This window comes from Ascidia mentula, chromosome 5 (genome assembly GCF_947561715.1).
Source record: "Ascidia mentula chromosome 5, kaAscMent1.1, whole genome shotgun sequence".
NCBI lineage: Eukaryota > Metazoa > Chordata > Ascidiacea > Phlebobranchia > Ascidiidae > Ascidia > Ascidia mentula.
This window is the reverse complement of record NC_138570.1, coordinates 9141532-9160402: the sequence shown is the minus strand read 5'-3', so window position 1 is coordinate 9160402 and position 18871 is coordinate 9141532. Positions and strand designations below refer to the sequence as shown.

At 41.7% G+C, this 18871-nt stretch overlaps 2 protein-coding genes across 4 annotated transcripts; one reads left to right on the top strand and one right to left on the bottom strand.

The window, feature by feature from the left end:
• Nucleotides 1–327: 327 nt before the first annotated feature.
• Nucleotides 328–2793, top strand: LOC145902398 (uncharacterized). The gene is made up of 3 exons (XM_082990346.1): nucleotides 328–817; nucleotides 1513–1656; nucleotides 2365–2793. The coding sequence occupies exons 1-3, from the start codon at nucleotides 649–651 to the stop codon at nucleotides 2559–2561; spliced, it is 510 nt and encodes a 169-aa protein (XP_082846472.1). The 5' UTR covers nucleotides 328–648; the 3' UTR covers nucleotides 2562–2793.
• Nucleotides 2794–18685, bottom strand: LOC145902397 (uncharacterized). Of its 3 annotated transcripts, XM_082990343.1 has the most exons (26): nucleotides 18593–18672; nucleotides 17257–18101; nucleotides 17085–17151; nucleotides 16751–16944; nucleotides 16226–16355; nucleotides 15791–15834; nucleotides 15127–15173; nucleotides 14274–14446; nucleotides 14044–14118; nucleotides 13752–13870; nucleotides 13217–13435; nucleotides 12808–12912; nucleotides 12520–12746; nucleotides 12073–12268; nucleotides 11675–11780; nucleotides 11276–11543; nucleotides 7446–9367; nucleotides 7252–7344; nucleotides 6744–7003; nucleotides 6065–6199; nucleotides 5875–5959; nucleotides 5138–5266; nucleotides 4963–5072; nucleotides 4493–4630; nucleotides 3986–4417; nucleotides 2794–3765 (listed from the first exon to the last, which is right to left on the bottom strand). In XM_082990343.1, exons 2-26 carry the CDS (start codon nucleotides 17368–17370, stop codon nucleotides 2797–2799), a joined length of 6357 nt encoding a protein of 2118 aa, XP_082846469.1. In that variant the 5' UTR covers nucleotides 17371–18101; nucleotides 18593–18672; the 3' UTR covers nucleotides 2794–2796. The 3 variants fall into 3 exon arrangements, with proteins under 3 accessions (XP_082846469.1, XP_082846468.1, XP_082846470.1); XM_082990342.1 differs by having other exon boundaries at nucleotides 17257–18685; XM_082990344.1 differs by having other exon boundaries at nucleotides 4963–5069; nucleotides 17257–18685.
• Between the last annotated feature and the right edge of the window lie 186 nt (nucleotides 18686–18871).

Below are 18871 nucleotides of genomic sequence, written 5' to 3'. Positions count from 1 at the left end.
GGTTAAAGACTCACCGCTACAAATCGGTTAGTCAAGCCGATAATTTTACGTAACGTCAGTGAGGGTTTAAACTCAGTCGACCCAAGCTGTTGAGCCGCAAGTAACGCGCGACTAAAATCCTTCAGGCAACTCGCGTCGGAACGGTAATTTTTGGAGAAACAGGTCGTTACACGGCTGGTGGCGACGCCAGACGGCGAGGCTGACCGCAACCGGTCGGGTTCCAGACAAAGAGACGAGCAAGGGAGTGTTTACTATTCGTACACGCCGAGGAAGACATGGAAAAGGCAGCGAAGTGTGGCAGTTCTGTGTACCAGTAGTCAGGTACAAGTAAGAGTGTAGGAACAGAACAGAAACTTAGAAGGTTGCTAATAGGCTAGCGCCGAGAAAATGATTACAAATATGAATGTCGTTTACTATGAAGAAGTAAAACCGGTTCCCAAAGCTATTATTATATTAGAAATGCATTACGCGGTTAACTTGACTTTATAAAGGCTGTTGTTTCTTTTATTGTTGGAATATTTTTCATGTATCAAAACCCAACATTTATTAAACGTATAAGTGCCGTGTGTTTTCTACTTCAATCATTGTTCTTACTCTCGGCAACTGCTTAGGATTCCTGTTATACTTCGCTTTGACAAAATACTTACCATGTGCAAAGCTGCGTTGTCGCCGATATTAGGGGGTGCAGGAACGATAATCGGTATTATCGCACTCGCCACTCCATTCTGGACAATACGAGAGGGTGAAAACGTTGTTACAGAAGGATTGTTCCAAATATGCACAAACAACCAGTGCCAGCTCAGAACTCTCGACAAAGGTTAGTCGCTACAGCGTTACGTAAGAAAAGTAACGAGCGCGCCGCTGGCGTAAGAAATTCACAAACCCGTAGCTATTTATGATCAATAAGTGGTTAGTAGTCTTACGTGCGTCGACATGCGTCATGTGTATAAGCGCTTTAGAGAAAACGTATTGATGACATTAAACAACCTTCATGCGGGATGACGCTTTGTTGAACCGCAGTAATGTCACCTAATGTGTAATCGAGATTAAATTCTGCTTTAAACAGGTTTCAAGTGTCGAAAACACACCTCTACACGATGATAACGAACTTTTCCATTAATGCCCAACACAGGGCACATAGCAGAGCAAAGTAGTTTAAGTGCAACAGTCCGTTAAATTCAGGGGCTTGTGAATTGTCAAACCGGCCCACGCACTTTGGTCGTTCGTCAAAGTTAGGCTTTCGTCATACTCACTGCACATGGCTTTTTGGGGCTGAATTTTGTCAATTTTTTGTGTTGACAAAAAATGTTAATTTGTTTCTTTTGAGCTTTCGCCCCAAGTAGTCATAACACTATGAAAAAATCCGTCCGAAATTTGGAAAGCGTAGAGATATTACTATTACGGTTTTGTGTCAAATTATTAATTGCACAAACGCCACAAAAAACTTCAACGAAATGATTACATGTTATCCACATGCTGTGTTTATACCGTGTATCCTTTATCTATGTGCAGGACATCTTATTGCCGTAACAACGTTGATGGCGGCCGGCGCTCTTCTTGGACTTGTGGCAGTCATTTTGAACGCGTCTATGCTATTGTTGAAGAAATGTTTTCTGCCTCGGTCGTGGATTCTCGGTGCAAACTACTTGATATCGGGTGAGTCGGCCATGACGTAAGATCACAAATAATGCTCGAAAATACATCGAAATTTGCTGCAAATGTTTAAGGTTTAAGGCAGCGGTTCCCAACCTTTTAGTAGTCACGGACTTAAAAAATCACCTGCGGACCCCTACTTGAAACTGACCCAAAGGTCTGCTTTGTGGTTTGGTGGTTGTTATTTCGTTTTTAAATAACATTTTGAATTCTGATCTTTCCCATGCTTGTTACTCTTACACTCTTTATCATATGTAAAGAATTTAGCTCAGCACAAAAAAGTCTGCGGACCCCTACTTAAAATTTACCTAAAGGTCTTATTATAAGGCCGCTGTTGATTATCCACGGTTCCCCTAAAACATTACGCTGCGGGAAAACCACTGGTTTAAGGAAAACTTATCAAAGAGCGATGCCGGAATAGAAATGAGAGATTAAAAAGGTTGAAGATGAGATTCGAATTTTTAAATGTTAATTCCCCCACCATCTTATTGAGTTTGTTACGAAAATTCCTTCAAGTTCATCACCAATTCTCTATTTACGCTTATGTCAAGGTCTGCTACCCATTCAGTCCGAGGTATTCAACCCAAGCACATCCAAATAGACCCCAAAGTCAATCTTCCCGATACGTTGCTTCTACTATAGGAACTAAAAGTACAACTTATACCGTACAATTTGCAGAAAGTTTTTGAAAAAAAATTATTTTCATTTCAGGAGTAACAATGGCCGCGGCACCTTCGGTTTATATGCTTACTGTGCTCAGCGGCGCCTTCTGGTGGTCGTTCATATTGGCGTGGTGCTCGTCAGCGTTTTTGCTTCTCGCATCGGCAGTGACCTTCTGCTGTACTTCAGCAAGATATCAGTATACACCTGGGGAGGAGGGTTGGAAATTTGTTCCCACCCGTGTGTAGTTCGACTTCGTTCTGTTATATCATTGTGTTGTTCGCTTACGCGTTGACTATCAGATAAAATACTGTGGTGGTTTAAATACCTGCAAGCGCTTTTTATTTTGAAACGAACTGAAAGCAGTAAAAGACATTTTGGCAGTAAAATTGAGAGCATTATACGATTGTGCGAATGTAAAAAGCGCAATAACGTCTTTCAGTGTGTGTACTGCACGTGATGAACATGGTGTATAGAACGATGCTACTTGGGTAAAAAGTCTTTTGAATACTTCCGTATTGATCTGCGTTTGTTGTTTCCGGCTATTGGCGCCATCTGGACATTACGCTTTGTGTGGACGCTTACAGGGGGCAAAATCTTGGACAAATCAATTTTTCGTGGCGGAAAAGCTTTCTGTCCGATCGCAGGCGAGCCGGGCACTTTTAACACGAAATCGGCTTTAATCATCACCGTCGTTGATGTGGTTGGAAGAGGCATCACGTTAGAAGCCGGAACCTGGGCAACAAAAGTTTCTTTTCCCGCGGGAACAAAGTGTTTTGTCTGCTTGGTCTGAACGACCTTGTTGGGCAAAACGGGCAATGAACGCACGCGCAAGTTCCGCCTCTCCTTCGTCCTCGGTGCAGTCGCTTTTCGCTTTATATTTCCGACAGTTTTGCGCTTTTGCTTGCTCTCTTCCTCTTTCCCGTTGCCCTGCCTCCCGTCCGCCCTGCTGTGCTCTTGCTTTACGTACGTGTGGTCCTTAACCACCGGCACAATCTCCACAATGGTTTTGGTCGTCTTGCTGCTGCGCCGTGAGTAACTGCTCCTCGCTAGTTTCACAAGAGGCTCGGGATCGTTCAACATCCCGCCTTCGCTCTTCACGTCCACGTTCTTCCCAATCCATTCCACTTCCTCTCCCGCACCCTTAACAATTCCCGCAGCAGGGAATGCCCCGTTTCCAGTCGTACTTTTATCCTGATTCTCCACCCGTTTAGATTTCAGCATGAGGTTTTTCTCGTGGCGAAGAGCTCTGCGCAGTTGCTGCTCGGTTTGGACAACCGAAACGGCAAGTTGGGCAGCCTCTCGATCCACCACAACCAAGAGTAGAAACTTGGACACTTCCTCTTCCTCCGAATCATCCGATTTATTTCGATCAGTTTCGCAATCCCGCTCTGTGATATTTCCCGACTTTCTTCCTTCGCTTTTTGTTTTTTCCTTTTGATTTTCGGAAGACTAGAATTAAAAACAAATCATGTCAATGAATAAATGAATGAATATATTAAGATTACTAAAGTTTGAATATGACTGTACGCCATTTTAACTTGTGGCATAAATTATTTTCAACTGTGATATTTAGCATCGATTTAATAAACGCTTGTGTCCATGATAATACTTGTGCTTATTTATGTTTTGTTACATTTATGTTTATTTACACAGACGTAAGTTAACATACCTTCTTCTCCTCATCATTAGCAGGTTTATTTTTATTTCGTTTGGCTTCTTTAGTTTCCATTAAATTTGCAGTTGCAGGAGTAAACTTGTTGGTTCTTTCTTTGTCAGGTACTGTCCCATCTTCCGCAGAATTGGAAACTATTTTAGCCAATTTTTCTTTTCCAGAATTAACTTCATTTTGATCACGTTTTGAAACCGGTTTTAGTGATTTTGCTTCAAAAGATTCAGCTTTTGTCGCTTCAGATTCAGGAACCGGTTTGTTCGATTTCAATTCGATCTCTCCATGCTCTTCCTTGCCGGTCTTAGGGAATGGTTTCGTCATCTTCTTCTTGGGAAGGTCAAGTTTTGGAGGTGTAGTTGGTGGGACACTGTTGGATATTCTCGTCCTTTTGCGTGGCGAAGCGCGCGGCTGGTGACGTGGCGTGTTTTGCACCTAAACAAATTATACCCAAGTTAGAAAACGACAAACCTTTCACACAAACATGATTTGAGATATCCGGAATCTTACATCAATTGCTTTTGCGTTGTTGGTGTTCGGCTCCGTTGTTTCAGAGTAATGATTGATTGAATCTGTTTCCTTTAAATTGCTTTGACCGTTTTGGCCATTTCCTCCAACTAAAGTCCACTGTGTGGCAGCGGCACCGTTCTTGCAACAACAATTAAGTATTACTTACCGGCATATAATAAGACAGTTGTTTTTTCTATTTATTTCTGGGTGTATTCTTTGATGTTGTAAATTACGTTTGTTGAACAAAAATCAACTTTCGCCACAAATGAAATGCGATTACTTCTCCCTCAAATTTAAACTTAACCCAGAAATATTTATTTGCCGGATTTAATTTTGTCACAAAACGCTGATAGTTTGTAGAGGCAGTAGCACAATAGAATGCACAATACATAACCGTCTTCTTCACAATCCAGAATTAATCTCGGCATTTAAAGTGTTGTGCTACACGTATCAACAGACGGACAACATACCTGTGACTTTACAGCGCGTAGCTTTAGCTTTTGGACGAACTTTCGCGAAGTTTCCGGTGAATCACTGTGATCCGACTTGGGCGCATCTTCCGAATGCCACGGCGTTTCTACTGTCAAAGCAATCAAACATAAAATACAGCATGGAGCAGAAGCGAATACGAAAAACGTCACGAACCTTCGTCACTGCTATTGCGGGATCCCGAATCCAATCTGAACAGGTTTGTTTCCTTGAGGGAACAATCCTCCCCCGGTCCGACCTCGGTTGAAAGATTCGTCTCCTTGATGTCGCTCGTTGTTGTTGCAACTGAATGTTACAATAAAACTGTTAAGTTCATCATTGCTGAATGTATCTGCCGTAATTCATATTTCTACAGGTATACTGTATATTATATATCAGACACAGACACACTCCGGCCAGCGGCCAAATCTGGTATAAACAATAGCTGTTCATACCGCATTACACGCTTTTTTACCTTAAACGTTAACCCTTAAACATCATTTAAAGGTTAATTATTATTAGTAATGGGGTAGTTCATGAACTGCAGTGTAAACACTCTAAGTCCACTTTATTTCGACCCGCTCATCCAGTTTTGGATCATTTCTGGCCCGCGAGTCGAAAGGTTTGTAAACCTAAGCTATATTCTGTCCTTATATTTGGATGTCGACAACGTGATACAAGGGTTTATAGCAGGGTTATTTATCAGGGGAGAGTGTACTCATTAGGGTTTGTTGGAATATATTACAGAAATTGCAGAAGAGGCTGAGTAAATTTTAAAATGGTGCCGACAAAGAAATAAGTAAACAAAAATGATTTATGGAAAGCGGTAAGCGTTTAGTTTTGTCAATTTGGTCGTGTTTAAAACAAGATACGAAAACGTAAAAATTGTAGTTCTAACTTAGAAACCAACTTACAATTCCCCAAGTGTTGGGTAATACTAAACATGTTGTCTCCGACCTCACATTTTGTTGCAAGGGTTTGAGTTCGATCCTCAACGATCTGCAAAGAAGAATCGTATGAAAAAGGCTAACAGAAAAGTTGTTTGCCAATTTTAATTTGATTGTATTGTTCATAGATCGGTCACACATTAAGACACAAGTTTACCTTGATGTCTTCCTTCATAATAACTGCTGTTTTTAACAGTAGATTTGCTTGTTCTTCTTTGTTGCAAGTTTCCGAGGGGTCGTCGATCGGAACGTCGGTCGATTCCTCTACTTGATCCAAACTCTTTATCTCAACCTTTTAAAACAAACATGAGTCAATTAATTGTTCAAACCTTATCGATGAACTTCGCTACCGCAGTCAGAAAATTTAAAGACTGCACAGTTGCAATGTTGTGCCTCGTACGGTTACGAATAAGTTACAATGGTTGAACAAAAATCAGCATCCTAACGCTTCATATTGTCAAGTTTACGCATTCTCAAATGAAATTAGGCTGTCGCATATTTCTATTAGCGGCTGGTGGAGCAGGTTTATAAAATTCTTTATTGTAGTTCATTTGAAAGAAAACCATGCTCACCACAAGCATTTGTCAGGAAATTGTAATCAGGGCTGGATGGTGTGAGCAGCATTCGACGAGTTTTACAAATCACATGAAGAAGCGATAATGTACAACCAACAGAAACTTTCATAAGTTTAATTTTGCAAACGGTTTTGAGTGCACGCATATGCACACTTTTATCATTTAAGGTAATGCATAACCTAATCTGCTGACAGCCAGCACAAAAGCCTGGGTATGGTCATGCATATTGCACATTAACACGCTGTGACGCTCTACCGTTACCTCTTGGTTAATTGTGCGGGGACTCTTTCTATTTCCTTTACATATTTCAGCAACAGTGGTTTTGGTTGATCCGTTCTGGTCGACGCTCGGGCTTGACGGTTGACTGATCACCGTCACGCTTGACTTGGCCGATGCAACTTGATCCCCTTCCTCGCCATCTCTGCTTGAATCTTCGCCGTTTGTGTCGAAACCAGGTGTCATGGTCAGTTCGTTTCTGCTTGAGGCAAGTTGCTTCACCACCAGGCTGTGTTTGGTTGCGTCTGATTTCGATGCAAACAAGTCACATTAAGAACGAAGATTTGCGCACCCAAACCGGGAAAGAACAATTTGGAGAGAATCATTTCAACTACTGCAAATATACCAAACGTGTCCTATTAACGTTGTTTAAGGAATAAAATATCTTTTAGCTGTTCCAATTGTCGTAGAAACAATTTCACGCATTGCCCACATTAACAATGCAATAAAATAAAATTGCGTGTGAGCGAACATGTCAGGTGAGTTGCCATACCTAGAACGGTGTTTGTGCCTTCGTTGCCTTCTGATATTGAATCGGATGACTTGTGTCTTGGGTTGGCTTCATTCCTTGTTAGCAGTTGATGATCTGCGCACAGTTATTTTTTTAATCACCCTATTAACGACATCACATCCAATGGCTCGCATTTTAAGAACAGTTCACAAAGTTCCGAAATATATATTGCTTACCGTTGATGTTGTGTAGGGAAGATACGTTCACCGGACCCGCGGTGAACTGCAGTTTTTCGATTCGACCGGGGTATGCAACACCCGTATTGTCATAAGGAAAAGTTCGACCGACCGGAGAGTGGTTGCGTCCGGTCGGCAGCGATAACAATTGACCTTTGAAACTTCCCGGGCCACCGGCCGCCTGCATCTGCAGCTCGAACTGCGCTTTCTGGATGCAACGATTCATAACATCCCTGTCCAGGTCTGTCGCTCTCGGCTCCGAGTTTCTATGTTTCGGAGGAATGAGTTTTGTGGCGACACCAGGTGCAGTTTTAGAGTTGTCCAACGAAGCTCGTCTTGGAATCGAGGCTAAGATTTCCGCATCTTGTGATATTCGCGGTCTTTCACGGGCGGTTGCAATATGTGCCGATTGCTGATGTGTCATCTGTGGATGCGACTGGCGTCCAGAAGAAGAAGCCTTAATTAAACGCTGGACATTGGCTGGGGTGCCTTGGGGATAACCATCGTGCCATTTGTGCTCCAATGAACTTCCACTTGGGGGCGGAGGAACGTTTCGACCGGGGGTATTTATGATTGGCACAAAACCCTCGTCGCTGTGCCGTCGGGCATCAGTCGTGTTGTGCGAAAAATAAGGCGGCGGCGGGCCATGAATTTTTTTCGCCGATTGGGGGCTCATTTCTGAAGGTAAAGTGTAGGGATGAAAACGACTTTGGCGGAAACGCTCTTGCTGTTGTGCTGGAAGCTTGTGCGTTTGCTGGCAAGGACGTGGACGTTGGGTTCGGTTGACTCGGCGAGAAGTGACCGGTCGTCCAGCGGTACCAGCCCCGTCCACTTGCCGACCCTTGTGGAACTTGACGTCGTGGAATTTTAACGGCAGAGCCAAGGATTGTGGGGCGCTTTGTGGAATGTTGGCATTTTGTGGACTTTCTTGGTGCGGTCTTGAAGGCCGGAAAAAGGCGGAGTGCTTGTCCGATAATGGTTCCTGGTTTGACGAGCGCGATGATGAGGACTTAGTCAAAGCTAAAGGCGCAGGTTCGGGCTCTTTTTTTCCGGGTAAACTGTCCCTAGTTTTCCTGCTGAAATCCAGGACGCCGTCGTCTGTCACTGCGTAGTCCTGCGCTGGTTTTTTGCATGGATGTCTCAAGTCTAGGGGCGCGTCTTCGTTAGAAGGGTTTTTATCCAGTGTTTGGATGTTGCTGACTTTAAGATTCAGCGGGTTCATGTCGATGTGTGTTTCTTCATTCCTCGCGCTCGCACGAGGCCTCGGTGGTTTCGGACGTGGTGGCTGAGGCATGTGGTGAATGGTGGCGGACCTGCCACCGCGAACTGTATTTGTCGGCACCACATTTGTTTGTGGACGCTCGTACTGTCGTGGCGGCTTGTGCACGGCTGTAACACCGTGTGTAGATCCCAGATCTTTCCGTTGTACGGATCTGTTGTATCTTACTCTTTTCGGCTGCGCGACTGTGTAAGTAACCCCCGCATTGACAGCGTCGTGTCGAGTCGCTGGGCTAAAACTGACGAAGTATTGGGGAATGGTCGCTGGCAAAGAGTACTGTGGAGGAGGCAGTTTTTGTGTTGACATTGGACCTTCACCACGACCGACGTGGAATGTTTTTTGCTGCCGCCTGTGATGAAATTTAGGTGATTGGTTGAACACTTGGTGACGCAAATGTCCCCATGGTGATGAGTTTGTTGCCTTTCCAATTTTCAAGTTGGATTGCACGGCCGGAAGTTCTTCGTTAAGCGGCACCAACAAGTCAGATTCCTGAAGAATTGACTGGATGTTTTCTGGTAGTGGGCAGCTGTTGTGATGTTGTGACGGCACAGGAAGCTTACGCTTGTTCGTTCGTCGTTGAACTCTGGAGTTTAGGCTACCTTCACTTGGTGGCTCCGCTCCTGTCGTAGAAGTCTTGAGCACACTGTAAAGAAACGAGGTGTATTTAATGTGATGTGTGGTTAAAAATAAAGCCTCTGTTGCTGTGACGACATGGCCCACAACAAAAGGTTTCATGATAGAATAATAGTTCACTACACACTAAACATCACCTCCAGTCATTCTCTTGGTCTACTTTGATACAATTGCATGTGAATTAACTTTATGCATATATGGCGTCGAACTGAACTTCACTGGACTTTTATTCAAACCTATTGACCGGCTCAAATGTGGATTTCAACTTTAAAAAAAAGTTATCGGTATATATGGATTTGTATTCGCCTAAGGCCTGGCTATGAAAGAACCTGATTCATGTAAATCTATGCTTTTAAACACACACCACTGACTGACTTTCTAAATTTGACAACAAATTTATTGGTCTCACAACATTAGCCGTCCTGCTGGCTGATCTGCACGGCACAAATAACACAGCAATATGCGACATCCGGTCCTGCTGCAATAGACTAACAGCGACCGAGCTAAATTGCCGGGGTTTGCAGTCAATCATATAGACTTCCTGGTATTGTGGCATCCGTATTGTATGTGGGTCCATTTATAATACAGATTATAATACTTAATGCACAATTTTCACTCGAAGTACTGGACAGCTTCAACAGTGATATACAGCTGCTGTATGAAATTGCACATTGTAAGTTTACATATAACGTCACTATTTCCTATTGCCTGCTATTGAAAATATTGCCAGTGAGCATGGTCAATTTCCTTCACAACCGGTATTGCCTTAGCAACAATGCTAACAAACAACACACCAAAGTCAAAAACCAATACACCAATCAGTGTAAAAGTGAGTGAGTATACAATTTCTTAACCTTATGAAAAGAATGAGAAACACAACTTTGTAAACGAAATCAGCGAAGCAAATTTTACTCCGTTATGTTGTTTTTGATTGATTATCATTTTTCTGGCACAGTCTGGCGCTCATTCCAACTAAAAGAGCAGAAAATTTTCATTATCATCTGCACCTAAACATCATTCGCTCTCTTACCAGAAACATCGTGTAGACCAGTGCTTCCCAACCTTTTTCAGTTCGCGACCCACTTTTAATGCAAGTTTTATTGTGCGACCCACAATGAGATATGACCAAACGAATAAAAAACAATTATAATGCAATAATTTCTCGATCTAATAGAAAACTGTAACATTTAGAAATGCTTCGCGACCCACTGGTTGGGAAGCACTGGTGTAGACGAAACACTGCTGGCGTATTCAAACCAAAAACATTATAAAGGATAAATCCTTGTGGGTGTTCTTAATCATCTTGCCATTTTTGTTATCTTGCAATAGTGTTTCTTTTTTGCGACGCTTGACATAGTTACTTAAATCATAAAAAGCATCCGTGCTCAAAACCTGGGTTAATTAAATGCACCAAACTTGTGTAGGAATGACCGTAACAAGAAAAGTTTAAGAAGCCGCACTGGCAATTATGAATCTGACGTTCTTCTGGTGAAAAACAACAAATATACACCTTTTGTTTGAAAAAGATTGTATTTTCTGACGTACGGCGAAACGTCAGATTCATAATTCATTATGATACCTGGTGGTCACAACCTATTTTCAGTTTTCAAGCGGCACTGTTCCAGGGAAAATGCTCGAAACCTTAGGAAAATTTTACGTTTAACTCGGTAAGACTGACAATAGCTGTAAGAAGCTATTTCCGAAAGAGTAGGCTACCAAAGTTGCAAATTCGCGATACCAGCACCTGACAACCGAACATTTATACAACAAACACTAACATTCGCCACTTTCGTCAGGTTATTCCCATTTTTTCGGCTTTCGTAAACATTTAATAATTGTCCTACCGTATAATATCCTTGGGTCAAAGAAAAGTAAAGCTGTAAAGTTAAATTAAAAACGTAACTTAGATTAAAATTACCTGTCTTGGCGATCCGAAAGCCGCTGTAGAATACTCGATAGTTTGGAACCCTGTTGCGCTTTAGCGCCAACTTTCTTCCGTGGTAAAAGGTCTTTGACCTCTTCCACTTTCGCGGATGAACTAGAAGTATTCACAACGGACACTTCCCTTTGTGGTAAGGAAGGTTCTTTAGTGTCTTTGTCAATTACAGGTGTCGTTATAGGTGTTGAATCTGTCTTCTTTCCACTTACATCCACGACACAATCGCCCGTCATTTTCCTCTTCTCTTCTACGTTAAAATTTAAACGCAAATTTACGTAACTTACATATTCGATTTCAAACAGGCAGACTTTTACGTTTGTAAAGCTATCAAGTGTGTTTAAATCCACACAATTAAAATATTATATCCGTTTTATTTACCTGTCACCATTGATTGTTGTTTCAGCTCTTCTTCCTTCGCTTCTTCCTCATCTTGGATCTTAAATTTCTCAACCACCATACTTACTGGCATTGCTGCACGCACGACCTGCGAGAAAACCATTAAGTAATTCCGATTGCACAACAGTCTAGGAACAATGTCAAAAGTACAAAATTAAACATATTATTTCCTCATATCCACTCTCTTCTACAAAATTGACGCCGGAGTCGTCTCAATCGATCCATGAATTTATTCGCTTCGTCAAAAGTTGCAAATTTGTGCAACGTTGTGGATATTCGATAGAGCGGGACGAGCACGCAACCACAAACTCCAGTTCTACGACCCAGACTAAACGCCACACACTGCTAGCAAGACACAAGAACCCAAATCGAGCTTGCACCTGATTTCGTTCGTGTTTGAGCCTGAAGTGACGCCTCAAGTTCACTTGACTGGTGAAGGATTTGGGACACTCTGTGCATTTGTGGGATCGCTTTGGTTTACCATCTGCACCCACAGACACACAGGGGTCGGGCATCTGGGCATCTTGTCTAGGATTCCTGCTGCTAATTTGGCGATCCGGTGTGGTTTTCGTTGTCCTGTTTAAACAAATCTTTATAAGTCGCACTCGCAGCGAATTGTCAAACAGTATGGCCTTTACAAACAAAGGCATTAAAAGGTAATACAAAGAGACGTACATGCAGCTACATTTAAAATATTAAGCAAGGATTATCCCTTTGATTTTTGGATATGTAGCGTCAGCTATTGACAGGGTGGTATCCGTTAACCGTTGGGCGCAAAAGCAGAAATTAATCAATGTAAATCAACACTCCTGCCCTTAAGAACTTACCTATCGGTGGTGGAAGGGTGTTCAACAACACTTTGTCCACCCATTAAAGATCCTTTTTCAAATTGGTCAAGTTTGAGGTAAGCGGCAAAATCGATGTTCTCCTCAAACTGGTTGGATTTGTCCGAGTCTGGCTTCGGTTTGGATGGAGTGGCGTTAGGCTTCGATGGCCCATGCACTGGTGCAATTGTTGGTGTTACAGTTTGTGGCTTCAATGTCACTTTCTGCTTCTGTGTGTGACAAAATTGTTACGCAAAAGCTGGTATAGTGGATGTTACTTTGGTGAATTACCTTTCTGACTGCTCGCTCTGCCTTGGTTTTCGTAACTTTCATTTTGTGCACAGACCTCAGGTGTTTTACCAAATCAGATTTCTGTATGAAGCTCTTATTGCACACCTGTAAGAAATTTTCGTAAATTGTGAGGCACGTCTAAGACAAGTAACTGTCCAGGGTAGGTCTAATAATGGTTGCCTTCTTGCAACAAAAGCATATGCAGTAAAGAATGACAATGTAGTCTGGTGTTTGAAGTACTTTATGGCTCTTTGTTTCAATCACAAAACTAACACCTAGAAATGCATTTGGCTTAAACGGACGTAAAAAGTCCAATTGGTGTACTCATTGTACAATAACCTACCCGCTAATTGTGATATTTCCGAAAAGCGTTTACCAAATTTAATTTAAAACGTGTTTGTTTATCAACCTTGCACAGATGGGTGCGGTCGCAGGGATGCGTCCTTTCATGACGACGTGCGTTGGTGGAAGTTGGGAAACGCTTCGCGCAGAAGCGGCAAGCATATGGGCGCTCTCCGGAATGACTCCTCTGGTGACGCAGCAGCTCATGGTGGGTAGGGTAGGATCGCTCGCACGAGTCGCATTTGAAGACGTTAAGCATCTTTCGAACCAAATTTCCGTGTTTGGCCTGATTGAAATCCACAGGAGAAAAAGTTATGAGATGTGAAAGTTATAAGCACGTGACAAACTCAAGTATGACGCACAATTGAAAAGATTCACCATTGAGCGAATTTTCACGTATATCTGAGTTTACAGAAGTGTTATGTGTTACGATTTGCGATTGAGAAACTCAGTTCTATCTCATGTCAATTTAAAACGATCATTATCCGGTTAATGCAGTTACAAACCCAAAGTACATGCAACAATTGTGTAATATTTTAGTTGAAGAGGGTGTGAGTTTAAGAGTTTGGATGCAAGCACATGTGAAGAATTGGAAGACTCACCTGATGATGCCTTCTCAATTCATCTTTCTTTTTGAAGAAAATTTTCTGCCTGCTACAGAGCTTGCATGCGAATAAGTAAAATGAGTTGTCATCTGATCCGAGCGAATCTCCTTCCGGCTCTACAAGAGAAATCAGCAAAAAATAAAAAATGTATATTTGAAGGTTTTTTTAGCAGAAGAAAGTCATACAACGGCAATTTGGCGGTGCATTAGACAAAATACGAAGACGAAGCCCTTCGGAGATATTCTACAAGATAATCTGTATGGGGTTTTGAAGATTATTGGCGAAATACCTGTGGAGTTTTCGGCGTCCGAGAAAGGTTCGCGTTCTTTTGTCTCGATTTTTTCAACGCATTTCTCCGAAAGCGCTAAACAACGACAAGTATAGGAGGTTACGAAACACGTTCACAATACATAGCCTACGGCGAGGCTTTAACTTTTCGCTAAACATTGGCCTAATATGTTTCAATGATGGTCGCATGTATGTATTATAAAGATAGGATGACCAGTGTTTCCGAATTACTTTGCTTGGTTTTCTGGTCGCCCTCCTGGCCGCCCAGTGCTGTGGAGAGCTCACTTATTATTTCCTGGTCTTTTTTGCCCTTGTTTCTGATGAAGCGAGGATTGATGTGAAGTCGCTCGTAGTGGCGACTGAGGCTAAATGATCGCGGAAATAACATGTCGCATATGTCGCACCTATAAAAAAGACCATTTAGAAGTTTAAGCTCCGCTCAAGTTGTTAAAAGTACTCAAAAGACTTCTTTTACTTATTATGTTTTTGCCCACTCATAAATACTTTGTTATTTCAACAACCACAACGTTGTTACGTGTTACATCATAGAAATGTGTTTGTGCTTTTGTTTCGGATTACGTTAAGTTTATGTGACACTATAAAACAACACTAGTTTTTTATGCCTAATCTAGTTTTGTGACGAAGCTTTCGGTCAAACCCAAGAAATTGAAATATATTTGCTTTAGATGACCTTGCATGCCGAAGTTTTTTTGCGCGCATAAACAATATTACGGTATGGACAGAAAGTTTAGTGCAACGTATCATAAATACTGTTGTGCCATTTAACAATATGACAAAATGATTCATGCCCATAGAGTATATACATAACAACAAGGACGCTACAGGAAAGTACAATATACTTATTCTTAATATCAACAGCAGATAAAACAAAATTGCATTTATTCTCTGCATTACTGGTTCTATTTGTGACAAACTTGCTAATCATGGAACCCCTACAAAAAAATCTTGTGCTATCTCGGTTTTTGCCTACCCTACATGGACTCGACTGGTGTTTAAATAACACAGGCATATTTGTTCACCTCGAAATACAAATATACACTGCGTATGCCATACAAGTTCATACCTGTAGGACACACCCATCTTACTTCTGCTCGTGTGTTCTTTGCAAACCTGAAACAAGTAAAAAAAAACGTACAAACACTTGGGCCACGAACAATTCACAAAACTTTGTTTATGTTACTTTCCGCGCACAGATAGGAAATGGAAAAGCCCGGTGGCATACACAGGAGAGATATTGAGCAAAAGTTTGGCACAGGAAACAGCTATTCGTGGTGACGTATAAGATTAAGACGTGACTCACTCCATGTATAGTTCCTTGCATTACCATAAAAGTTTTACTTGGCGTTAGTGTTAGTCACATGTAACGTATTTCCGTCAATTTGACAATAATTGCCAAAAATGCCTGATACCAGAGGTCGGCAACCCACGGCTCCGAGCCACACGCGGTTCATTTAGCCCACTCTTCTCTGGCTCCATGTAGCAAGCTTATTTTAGTCCAACACTTAACGCTTTTGTTGCACACGGTTGTACCTGTATGTCAAAAATAAGCCCCAACACCTGCTAAATTATAGATATACATTTTGAATCTCTGAATTTGAGTTAGTTTGGTTTAACTGGCTCTTCGAATGCTTAAGGTTGCAGACCTCTGCTTTGTGCAAGCAAATAATACGTTGTGGCGTGGTTATTCTTTCAATAGGTTGTTATACGTTATCAAATCAGTTTATTACCTTAAACCGAAAGTTTCCTTCTTCGTCAAAGGTCACAGCGTTACCTGCATAGGTACCAGATGGTAAAAAAAACATCAATATAATCTGTTTAATAAGCAGTAGATTCTGAGGTTTCAGTTCGTACAGCTTTTTTAAAAGATTTTCTAAATTATGGTTAGCGTTTCTATGTATTCTGTATTTCATTGAGCGGGGTGGCAGCCAGTGACGTATGCTTATTATTAGTGTGACATTTTTGTAATGTATGCACAAACTCGTGTGTGCAAGAATGTTTATATTAATACGTAGTTCCATAGTTTTTATTGAACATATGTAAGTTTTAGTTGCAAACAATTGTGAAATGGTTAAATCCACATTTCCAAGGGAAAAAAATATGAAAATTTAACACAATTGATAGAAAAGCTTTGGTAACATTTTCACAAGATATGGGTAGCGTACCAGCACTTTCTGCACAAAACACTGCTGCTTGGCCATTAGGTGGCGAACTCTGTTGCTGATCGCTCGTCTTTTTTTCAGTAGATTTGGGTTTCGCGGACTTTGGTGATCGTCGTTGGCATGCGCGAAACACCTGAGAAATCCAAAAGGCCATAATAAGCATTTGGTGAAGTTTGTTTTGGTGAAGGCTGGTGCTAATACTCTTCGCCCATAAAGGCAGTTGGTAACGATATAATTTAGTAAATAGCGCTTGCAGCGGAATGGTTGTGGCAATAAAACTTGCAATAATTGCGCCACCTGGTGTGTTCGCATTCTTTACTGCTGGCATTTGCATTTCGATATTAAATGTAGTACAGGTAGTCGACGGTTCTTGTCCTGTTTAACAAATAGACGAAGGTATGGGCCAAGACTTATTGTAATATATGGTGAAAGTTGTTGACGCACGGTAAAAACGTTCACATCTTTCGAATTAGGTGTGGCGTGTCAATATAAATGTCATAAACTCTAGAATTTACTCACAAATATTACCTCGGCATCAATTGTGCGATTAATGTTCATCAGTTTAGTGGGAACGTCAAACAAACAGTCTTGATAGCGAGAGGGTTTCCGCTTTCGTCTAACCAACTTGATTTTTGTCAGTGGTGCTGTGTTATTGTTGTTTTTGTTGGCCTCGGCGTGAACGCGCTCTTTCGGTAACGTGATCTTCACCCGTTTCTTTTTTTCTGCAATGAAGGAATTTATTAAACCTACACGACAGGTACACATTCAATGCGCATTGTTCCCTTATCCGGGTTGAAATACAGTGGGATTACCGCTGTGTTCCCGCTTCTACTGTGTATAGGCTTGGAGAAGTTTTACTCACTTGCATTGGTGACCATTCGCGCCTTTCCAGTTTGAGTAAGTTTCGGCTCTTCGGTTTCTTTTTCAAGCTAAAGATACATGGAATGTTACTCGGCTCTAAGAGATCTTGCAAATACGCTTTAAAAGGAAACTGTGAAACTTCAACACCTAAATGTATGTGGTTTCACACTTACCGGTTCATCTGCTGGTAAATGTGATGATGACTCATCATTGGAAACAACAGCAGCAACGTGTTGAGATGGTTGTAGATTTGAATCTAGTTGCTCTGTTTCATTGGAACTTTCCATGTTATACACACCGCACTAGTTGAAACTCAAAGAACAACTGTTTTAAGTTATGCTGCGTAATTCCTGATTGTAATTGTAAAGTTTGGTATTGGTAGGGCATGAAATACTGAACGCAAACCAGCAAGGACCTAACATAGTTTGTTTCCGCCGATATACTGCCGCTGGGTTTATTATGGCAGTTACAAACATGCACACGAACCAGCAGTCAGCAGCCGTGTACAGCATGGATTTCCGATACGTTGCTGTTCGCAACCTATTTGTTGGCCTACACAGCTTGTTTCGTCAAGTCAAAGTTATTCAAGTAACAACACGGCGGAAAAATAGACTTTTCTTGCGCTTTGATTGTTCACGCTGTCAATAAAACGACTTCTCATCCAAATCAGTAACTTGCTTAAACAGCGCTGCACACGTTAGCTATTATTACAACGCCACTTTGTTAAATCACACTTATCACAACATATCCCCGCGCACAGGAAGTCAAAAACTACTGCTGACCTACTCGAAACGCAAGATTCATTATTCCACTTAATTTGCGTACAGTCGTTCATGTGCATGCGCAGGCCCTGTCTCTTACCTTTCTCCCATCCCCAAAAGTTTCAAGCCTTGTAACTTTACTATCGATTACTTCTCCGGACAGCAGTTACTGCTATATGAACTACACGACAATAACAGTTCTAGAATGGGTTCCAATTGTTCACAATCAGCACACACGTCACTCGTGCTTAATTCGCCTAGAGCAAACAACACAAACCGTCGTCACACAAAAACGCTCGCACCCACTGTGCAAATCGATCGTACACTTTTCTTTCTATATCTATTTCAATGTGGCCAGTTTTAGTGGATCAATGACCGACAAGTACTATTCCTGTGTGTATATACATACCTAGCTTGCATGTTATGGTCTGTCAAGCGGAAACAACATTTTAAGTGAGAACTTTCTCCGCCAGCTTACAACTTTCTCTCCGGCGTTATACAAGGTTATTATGTACATCGTACGTTTATGCCGAAAAGCTGAAGATCCACATGTAATTTGACTGAATATATCCAAGTTATTTTTTTCATAAATACCTCTACAAGTCATTACACTATAACGTTCGACTATAAACCACATTCCACAGTTACTGCGCCTCGCCTTGTCTTGACAGTTGTTTATTAGACTAAAGGGTGTATATGAACCCAGCTCCAAAACCAGACGCTTTTATTTCTTATCGCACTGTTTTACCTTAGAATGCCTCCAGATGTATGGCGATATGAAGTTTTATTTCGTCCAGAGTTTATCTTATCAAAGTCTCCAACTGCACCGAACACCACGCAAGTAAAAAGAGGGTTTTCATCCGTGTTAACTGACAGCAGAACGTGTACGGCAATGCCTTTTTCACTATTGACACAATATCCTCGCTTCATTTCACTCGATTTCAACATGGCGGTTTGCTGAGTACCATGCGACAGAGAGGAATCCGTCTGGCGGAGCATAGGCGCTAGGCACTTCAACGAAACTCTT